This window comes from Rutilus rutilus (genome assembly GCF_951802725.1).
Source record: "Rutilus rutilus genome assembly, chromosome: 3".
Classification (NCBI taxonomy): Eukaryota; Metazoa; Chordata; class Actinopteri; order Cypriniformes; family Leuciscidae; genus Rutilus; species Rutilus rutilus.
This window is the reverse complement of record NC_140211.1, coordinates 11,567,171-11,577,232: the sequence shown is the minus strand read 5'-3', so window position 1 is coordinate 11,577,232 and position 10,062 is coordinate 11,567,171. Positions and strand designations below refer to the sequence as shown.

Below are 10,062 nucleotides of genomic sequence, written 5' to 3'. Positions count from 1 at the left end.
ACTCGGCGTAATTAATATTCATGAGTTAAGCGTATAGGCTTCGTGATTTCACCTCAGGGTGGCGTTCGCGGGGTTGGCACCACAGCACTGCTGTTAATACGCGCTCAGTGACGCTGATCTGACAGCTCGTGGAATCCTCCGCATTCTCCACATTTAGGGATACACCTGTGGAACAGTCCTTTACACCTGTACTAATATATGCAGTGACTGTGCTGTGCCACTCGCCTCTTAATTAAGACGTCAATCTGCTATTTGATGAATATGTTATTCGAGAACGCTACATAACTATAATTTTCAAAGTTGTATATCAGATAATAATGTCATCTCTGTACGGCTTGCAAGCATAATAATTATAATACAACAAATAATGTATTATATAATTATATAATTTTCACAACAGAATAAAACAGCTAAAACCGTGTAACTTGTTGACCAGAGTTATTATGTCTTTATGGAAATCCAAAAATGTTTTGGGGAGACCACTTGACACAAGCAAAGTAGTCAAAATATGCATGCACCAAATAATCTAGATACAATTATGCAAGGAATGGCGTAGGATACAGTATGCATACATACAGTAGGCCTATATAATTATAAAATAGTTTTTTGCACGGTGGGAAATGTATTTATTTAAACCGTATTAGGTTAAAGCGTCATAGCGTCCCAGTTATGAGTTTTATAAACAATCCGTCGTTTTCTTTTACCCCATTTAATGTACAGTAACTGTATCATCATCAGCGGCTGTCACGAGTTGTGAATGGAAATATGGGATATGGGCCAGCAGGACCGTCTCGCATTGATGGCGTCATCCCGTGGCGCCAAAACAGTCTCTTCTCAGCTGCTTTCCAGAGTACCTCCATTGTGGACATACACTTATCTAGGATTAAAAGCAAAATCCCGTGTGCGGTGTTTAATGTGTCACCCACACCTGCAGTCTTTAAGCGCGTCTCGTGGTTTTCAGCCCCTGTCGGTTTCGCCATGAAAGACGACGATGGTTTGACGGCAGAGTTTCGTTCAACTCAACTCCATGCTAATGTGTCGGCTGTTCCTGATGGGCTTTGCTGGGTGTCAATCCTCTCCTGTTTACTGCTCGCGTGCTCCTATGTTGGAAGTTTATACGTTTGGAAAAGCGATTTACCAAGGTATGGCTTGTAGACTTTGGCTGTGTCACAGAACATACAGAGCTCCCTAACTAGACAGCTTTTTTGACTATCATTGTTCGATTCGACGCTTAAATCATATTATATAATTCGAATGTTCAAAATATCGTTTGCATCGAATGTTCAAATACAGCTTGAATCGAACGTTCAGTATTGTTTGAGTCGAACACATTTAAATATTGCTGTTCGAATAGAACGTTACAAATTCAGGTCGAATGGAGCGTTCTAATCTATTTTGCTATATTTCTTGTCTTTTATATTTATTTTGTCGATAATTTGTTGTGGCAGCCGTATGTGAAGCCTGTCTTTTTTTTCCCCCACTGTTTTTTTTATGTTTGTCTTGATCATGTGACACAAGCTGCTGGTTAGATGATGCAAATGTATTACTGTGGAATGCATTAAGACAACACTGTTTGTTTGTTTGTTTGTTTGTTTGCACCAACAGGGATCATCCTGCAGTGATAAAGAGGCGCTTCACTAGTGTACTGATTGTGTCTGCTCTGTCTCCACTGTTTGTGTGGGCATGGAAAGAATTCACAGGCATCCAGGTTAGTTTACTGCAACACAGATGCGTAATCCTTACAGTTGCTGGATGTGCTTACTGAAATTAAAATGGACAATTCTCATTTTGTATGGAATATTGTAGTATTTATTAGTGGCGGGCGGTTCTAGCTTGTATAGCGCCCAGGTCGAACTGCTGCGGCATCCGGGGAGCGATTGGGGGTTAGGTGCCTCGCTCAAGGTTCATCTCAGTTGTGGGTAATAAGAGTGTTTGAGAGTGCTGTTCATTCACTCCCCCCACCTTACATTTCTAGCCGGTACTGAGATTCGAACCTGCGACCTTCAGGTTACAAGCCGGCTCTCTAACCATTAGGTCACAACTCCTCCAATGTTGACATAACTGTGACAAAATGATACTCTTTAGTACAAAAAAAATGCTAAAATGTTATTTAGTTGTTATAATAATGATTTTATAATGTCTAAACATAAATCTAAATGATAAACTTGAGACTGGTGCTGCCATCTAATGGCTGTATAAAATTCATGTTATTTTCATTTTAACCATGGCCCATTTGTTCATGTTATGAATCAAATTGAGAAGTACATTTTTCAAAAAAAAAAGAAGCTATTTTATATAAATGTATATATTTAAATTATTACAAGTTGAGGGGTGAAAAAATACCATTAATCCCCCCAAAATAAACAACAGTAAAGTACAAATATTTATATAATTAGTGATATTATTTTGTTTAAAATAATTAGTTAGTTTAAAAAATATTACACTATGAAGTTACAAAATATCAAACTTTCTATCTGGCTAGTTGGCAAGTTCCGTAAGCTATTTTGTTGCCCTGTGTGTAATAGCATAGCAAGCAACATAGCATAACATAACTGATATTAGCCTATTTTAGTATATGCATAATATTATACTCATAATGCGATGATAATGATAGCTGCATAATACATATTTTTTGCACATTTCCCCTCATCATTTTCCTAATTTCGGCTCCTGGTGGCTTAGACCTTTTTTCTTATCCATAATTTCAATTTGTGTTGATTTAGAACTTACTGCTCTCACTGATATATTTATAATAAATGATTTATCTGTACACACATCATTATTTTTTGATACTCGTGTGCCTTCCTAATCTTTAATCAAAATAACTTCCCCTCTCGCTTGCAACGGCCTCTTCTCTGATGGTGTGTTTACTGGCGTGAGGGCGGGACTACCTGTCACTCATATGAGATCACAGCAATAGCAAACCACAACCATCCAATCAATTCCCGATGGACTAAAATCAAGTCCCGCTTCCTCATTTGTTTCTTGTTCGAGACGCTGTTTACGAGTGTACTGGCCATATTTCACGCCGACTTTAAACATTTCAGGTTATGTGAACTTTAATATCTTAAAAGGTGTTTGGTATAGAGGGATTTTGTAAAGAGAATTGTTATAAAGCTTTGAAAGGCTAACCAAATTAATCAGATGAGTGAAAACATCAGTTCGAAATTTCTGACATTGTTTCCTTATTATATGATATGTGGTTCTAGATCTCACTGCATCATACAATCCTGTTAGTTATAATAAAATAAAACGTTATTTTATTGTGAAACATTTTGCTTTTGGCTTTGCGCTTAATCTTATTTGATGGTGAAACATCAGACGTGTTTGATTTCTCCTTTAGCCTGGTCCCTCATTACTGGCCCTTATGGGGATCCGGTTGGAGGGGCTCATTCCTGCCATCATTCTACCGCTCCTACTGACCATGGTGAGTAAATGACAAAGTCTGTACTTGGTGTTCCTTTTAAAGGGATATTTCACCGCTGGAAAGATGAATGTGTATTTAAATTGGGTCATTTATGTAGTAGAAATGTGAAATTATTTCAGAAGTTGGTGCCTTCTAGACTGAGAAAAGCCAGAAAATGTATTTTTGGCTCATGTGGATGAAAGACAACAACTCCCAGAATGCACTTGCTTCGCTGCCCTACGAGGCCAAGCCACGCCTACCGGTTACAGAGGGCAGTATCGGAAGAAATGATACTACTAGGCTACTAGTCGACTCGAAACTGAAAAGATGCCGTTTTATCGTGAGATCCCCCAATGGGCGGGTCGAACACATGCGGAACGAGCTCCTCCTACTGGCTGTAGTCTCTCGCCTCTGGCCAGAAAAGCCTCTGATGGCACTAAATGACGATTTTTGCGTCATCTGAGGTTTTTTTCCAGACACACAATACAGAAATCTCTCGTCTCAGGGGGACATGAGGGAGGGAAGCACGGTAATTTGAAAATACTACCGGGTTTCTACTGATACAAAGCTTAATGCTAATCGGAGAAGTATCCCTTTAAACAATTATTAAACAACAAGCAAACAGCAGCTTTCCTAGGGCCTAAAGCAAAGAGTTATCCAAATTCCTTCAAATTGCAGAAGAGTCCTTACATTGGACATCTGACCTGGCAGATTTTTTGTGTTTTATTTGATCATTTTATCACTTTCCTCTCTGTCAGGTGCTGTTTCTGGGCCCTCTGATCCAGCTAACCATGGATTGCCCCTGGGGGTTCATTGATGGGATAAAAGTTGTAGTCGGTAAGCAGCCTTTTCCTCTTCCAGTGATTTCTCCTGTGAATCTCTCTATTTTAATATAAAGCTATTTGGACATTTTTATAATGTTAGTGAGCCATCATGATGCTAAACTATTGTAAATGATTGCTGTCAGGGAGTTGAATCTGTATCCTTAAATAAATTCTCATATCTGTTTTGGGGAAGTGGAATAGCCGGCCAACTATCAATCACCTAGACTGATCTTTGTTGCTGTAAAAGAGTCAGGAAGGCTGTAGTGTCATTGTTGTAAATGTGATTGATCTGTTATGTGTTTGCAGACCCATGCTTCTGGACGCTGTGTCTGAGCGACATGCGCTGGCTGAGGAACCAGGTTGTAGCGCCACTGACAGAGGAGCTGGTTTTTCGGGCATGCATGCTTCCCATGCTGGTACCCTGCGCCGGCCCCTCCACCGCAATCTTCACATGCCCGCTCTTCTTTGGTGTTGGTGAGTGGCGACTCGGGATGCTAATGATCAATTAATTGCTGATAATAATTGAATCCATGTGACTTAATGATGGACGATTATGCAAGGTCATCTTTAGAGAGTGTGGTTTTGAGGTGCGTGCGACTCATGCGCTAAAGAGGTCAAGGGTCATGATTTTCATCCTACTTTAGTCAGCAAGAAATGGACTATTACTTTCTTGATACACATCTTAATGTTATCTGTTTATCAGTGAATTTCTTGTTAGTTTTTTATCAAATGTAATAACTTTCTCTGACTTTTGTCATCAAGGCCATGCAGATGAGGAAAATATTGCCAAATAATATTTCATATATTTTAAAATGTAATTTATTCCTGTGACACAACTGAATTTTCAACAGTTTTTTACGTCAGTCTTCCGTCACACGATTCTTCAAGAAATCATTCAGGGACAATGGCTGCTGACAGTTCAGCTTTACCATCAAAGGAATAAATTAAATATATAAATATACAATTTATTATTTTATTCATAATTATTGTAATAATATTTCACAATGTTTTTTGTTTTTTTTTATCAAATAAATGCAGCCATAGTTCAATAACATGAAAACTTAATTATTCCAAACTGTTAACCGGTAGTTTAGGCCGTGTACGTTTTTATTTCATTGCAAGTTTTAATGTAATAAAGGTTGCTGCAATAATAGCAATTACTAAAAACCGATTTGAAAACTCCAGGGAAATGATTGTAGATACTCGGCACTTGATACCTGGTAATTGGGAACCTGAGCATTCCCATACGGTTCTGGCGGAAAATCAACACACTCATGTCTTATTCATTACAGTAGGCATCACCCCTGTATTAATGTGTATTTGGCTGACCATCACATTTTATTTGCGTTACTTTGTAGACTGTTATTGTAATGGTAACCTTTTTTTTTCTTCCTCCGTCTGTCTGTTTCTCTCTCTCTCTCTCTCTCTCTGTTTGCGTGTGTCTGCAGCTCATTTTCACCATGTAATTGAGCTCCTGCGGTTCAGACAGGGCACTGTCTCAGGGATTTTCCTCTCTGCAGGTAACCGAGTCATTAGTTTACCGTCATCCATAGTGCGAGACATAATTACTCATGTCTGTGTTTGTTTGTGTGTCCTTTTCAGTGTTCCAGTTCTCCTACACGGCAGTATTTGGAGCTTATACCGCCTTCATATTCATCAGGACAGGTGCATCTGTGGTTTATCTTTAATTCTACTGATGCTTATACTACTGCACAAAAAAAGTTTTGTTAAAAATTATTTTTGATGGATAGTTTTTGGTTTGTGACTTTTCATGATAATTAAGCACATTGACTTTCGTAATGCAAAAAAATTCACTTAGAATTTTTTTTTTTTTAATTTGCATTAAACTGTCTTGTATTTAATAATTATACACATCATGATTTTTTTTTTTTGTGGTATTCCCTTCATGCCACTTCTATTAAAAATATTGCGTCCAGACATGATGATGATGATGATTCTTATTGTAAATTATATATTTTTTAAAAAATAACTGGTAACACTTTACAATAAGGTTCTAAGGTAATGTATTAACTAAAATGAACTAACCATGAGCAATACCGTTGTTACAGTATTTGTTAATCTTTGTTAACGTTAGTTAATAAAAATACAGCATGTTAGTTCACAGTGCATTAACTAATGTTAACAAGATTTTAATAATGTATTAGTAGTAAACGTTGAAACTGACATTAACAAAGATGAATAAATGCTGAGTAAGTGCAATTCACACTAACTAATGTAGTTTACTAATGAGCCTTATTGTAAAGTGTTACCGAATAACTTTTAGTTTGTATTACTGACAGTGATGATAATTTAGGAAGGAATTATGCTGGGAAGGAAGTATTTGTGGTATTGCCTTTATGCTGGTTTTATTAAAAATATAATTGTGTGAAGACATGATGATTCTTACTGTAAATTGAGAATTGCAATTCCCGACAGGAATGATAATTAGGGAAAAAATTATTTAATTGTCATGAAAATAATATACAATGTTTTTTTTTTTTTTGTGTGTAATTTCTTATTTTTTGTGACCTGGACATTTTATTGACCTATTTGGTATAACTATATTTGTAACAAACGAATTGTAACCGCTCACAAATAAATACAACTATCTATTCCTGTTTGTGTGTCTCTAGGTCATTTGGTGGGTCCTGTGCTGTGTCATTCCTTCTGCAACTACATGGGTTTTCCAGCTCTCGGCACGGCCCTGGACCACCCGAACCGCCTCACGATTCTCTCTTTCTACGTGCTGGGGGTCGTTCTCTTCTTCCTCCTCCTCTTTCCCATGACCGACCCGCTCTTCTACGGTTTGCCCACACCCGTCTGCACCCTGACCTCCACTCATGGGTCCATCTGCTCCTGATCCATCCCCTACCTCCATCCTGCGTCGCATCCATTCCTTCTCTCCAGCCATCTGAAAAGGTCGAGGGTCAGGAGAGCGAGGGTCGGCTGGAGAACAGGTATGAAAATACACAGCCTCCGTGAGGTGCTCCGGAAGAACTCGGTGGAAAGCAAAACATCCTCAGGTTTCACTGGAAGTTCTTTTTACCATTCAGCCGACGTTGCGTTATCAAGTGACTTCGGGCCTGCGTTTGACAAAGACAAAGTTGATTATATGCGTCTGCATGTTTATATGACAACATTTCCGTGTGTTTATCATGAGATTGGTGCTGGGGATAAAGATCAGACACAATTACGGGTTTCCTAGGAAGATTTGTACACTGAAATGTGCATTTCTTACATGCAAAACTCCCTATTTTTCTGTTCTGATATCAGAATCTTGCCCACATACACATACATTGGTCTGGTGCCCTTACATGAGGACGACATTTGTTTTTCCAGACATTACAGATATTCTTTTTGCTTTACTCTTGTTTTTTTTATTGTCTAGAAATCGCATCACTCAATTCACTAGGCTTATATCTAGATAAATGTATTTAGGTACACTATTGGAGCAATAGACCTTGACCTATTAGAATAACAAGATTTAGTGAGTGTGTATCAGAAGTTGAATTGCCCTGAGCACACAGCTTTTTGTGTAAGTCTAGACATAATTATGGCCTCGAGCACAACGTTTCAAATTATGAGGTCTTTTTAGCACATTGCTAGGTCTGGCCATGGCCGTTTGTTCATTAAAAAAAATAAAAAATTCGCTAATATCAATTACTGTTTATACTGTATAGAGATCATTTGTACAATTTCAGGATATTCAGTGATAGGTTTTGACCAATGGTATTTCATTCATATTTAATGCGGAGCTAAATATATTCTTTTTACGTCAACATAGGAATTTCATTGTTAATTTAGTTGGTAGCACTGGAGGATGTTGAGGCAGATTCAGCGCTTTTGCTTTAGAATTGGTGGAAATTCCAACACTTTCTATTCATGACGTTACTGTGTAGTCAGACACAAACTGCAGCAACATTGAAACTACCTAGCCTATATCAGAGGATTAAACCTTGAGTTCTTTAAACCGATATGTTTTACGTTCTGAATCGAAATGCTAAGCTTTTTTTTTTATAGATCTTTTATACATTACAAAGGACATAGTCATGATCTCATGAATTTTTAATCCTTCTTCACCGTGAAGTGTTCGTGAAAACTCATACCACTGAACTGCATGCTGCTACACTGGTGACATATGGATGTTCGGATGATGATTGATATAGAATCACCAAATATAACTCGCATAACTGCTTATAGGCGTAGTTCACCCACAAAAATGTAATTCTGACATTATTAATATTTAGTCACCCTCATGTCGTTTCTTCTGTAATAGACCACAAAAGGAGATGTTAGTCAGAATGTTCATGCTGCTTTTTCCATATAAGTGAAAGATTATACTTCATATGTGCTATGTTCCACTAATTTGTGTGGCACATATTCAAATTTACCTCATTAGGAAATGTATCTAACGTCATCTTTAGTGTTCTATGGAAGAAAGATCAAAACGAGGGCGAGAACATTTAAAAATTTAATTTTTGCGTGAACTATCCCTTTAAGTTGGCGACTGCGGCTTGCTACTCACTCAGAATAGAGGCTGCTTTGTGCAGGACATAAAAATGTTATGTAGTTGTTTTTTGGTTTCAGTTCTCATTAAATGTGAAAGCAAAGAGTATATAGAGAGAGTATATAGAGCTATTAATATATTAGTATGGCTTGCCCTGACATTCATTATGTGTAAGTGCATAGGGTCGATCATAGACCTTTCTGTGTTGTGAGAGACCATGCAAGCATTTTAAGCAATAGTCTCACAAACAGGATCAAATCAGGGATTTCCATCTAGTGCCAAGTAAGAGGTTCGTTTGGGGTGTTTCTTTTTATTCATTCCCGAAGTAATTTCTTATTTGACTCTCTATAATGAAAACCTTTATCTTCACTTGAACAGCCAAAGTTATGGTTAGGAATTTATCGCAACTTGTCCAAGGTACTACAGTGATCTGGTTTACTAGTCTCTAGCATTGAAAGAAGTGTGTGTTTTTAAGTGTGCCATAGTGAATATGACTGTATCATCGTGTTTACACCTAGAGAATGCTGTATGTAAGCACTGTTTGCCTGTGACTGGCTGCACTGAATGCTGCTTTAGTCTAGTTGCTTGCGCGCGTTACGGTCAACAGGGGGCGCCATTGTTGTGTTTTTGTGTTCTTCCCGTGTTTTTATTCATCTATTTATGCGTTTTGCTTTGCATATGTAATCCTGATATTAGATAATTTAATTAAACTATCATTAAAAAAATGCCCTGATACTGAAAATACATGTCGAAGAAGGTAAACTTTTAAACTATCTGTGGAAATTCACTCATTGTTCCAGATTTGAGTGGTTAAACTGCACTATGGGATGTTGAGTTGTGATTGTTTAAGGAAAGCTGAACACACTTTGCTGTCAGCGCTGTGATTGATCACTGGTGTAACTTTTAGATGAAGAATGCTCGTAGTTAATACGCGTCGGAAGCTTGTCACCCATTCCTGTCCAATATGTTATCCTCACTTTCTTTCTTTGAAGTTTCTGCGTTCATTAATTTTACTAGAGAGGTGTTTTTTTTTCTCTTTCTTTTTTTTTCTGTCATCGAGTTCACAGTGTTCTTTCTTTAATCTGGTTAGTTGCAAGCAAATTATTCGCACCTGGCTTGCGTTTGGATGCTTTGAATGTCATATTTACAGTAAGGAGGAGCAAGACATTCAAATCTATTTTTGCAAATGTGAATAAAGTAGCTGAGCACTGTTTTAGCTCGTTGAAACATCACCTGTAAAGTACGTGAGAATGATGAATTGAATTGACTGGTTTGTGATTGCAAACCAAGTCTGATGTTTATACTGAGAGATATATTTTATAATC

The 10,062-nt window shown here is 37.7% G+C and overlaps 1 protein-coding gene across 1 annotated transcript; it reads left to right on the top strand.

Annotated features, from left to right (window-relative positions):
• The first annotated feature begins 781 nt into the window (after nucleotides 1-781).
• Nucleotides 782-7,860, top strand: rce1a (Ras converting CAAX endopeptidase 1a). The gene is made up of 8 exons (XM_084404281.1): nucleotides 782-1,142; nucleotides 1,606-1,708; nucleotides 3,344-3,427; nucleotides 4,165-4,243; nucleotides 4,537-4,704; nucleotides 5,679-5,750; nucleotides 5,833-5,895; nucleotides 6,864-7,860. The coding sequence occupies exons 1-8, from the start codon at nucleotides 979-981 to the stop codon at nucleotides 7,088-7,090; spliced, it is 960 nt and encodes a 319-aa protein (XP_084260407.1). The 5' UTR covers nucleotides 782-978; the 3' UTR covers nucleotides 7,091-7,860.
• The last annotated feature ends 2,202 nt before the right edge of the window (nucleotides 7,861-10,062 follow it).

Excerpts from the sequence above, each read along its gene's own strand:
- rce1a (XM_084404281.1), top strand. The coding sequence starts at position 979 with ATGAAAGACGACGATGGTTTGACGGCAGAGTTTCGTTCAACTCAACTC. Across the intron at positions 4,705-5,678 it reads CCCGCTCTTCTTTGGTGTTG|CTCATTTTCACCATGTAATT; the intron begins GTGAGTGGCGAC and ends GTGTGTCTGCAG. Across the intron at positions 5,896-6,863 it reads CTTCATATTCATCAGGACAG|GTCATTTGGTGGGTCCTGTG; the intron begins GTGCATCTGTGG and ends GTGTGTCTCTAG.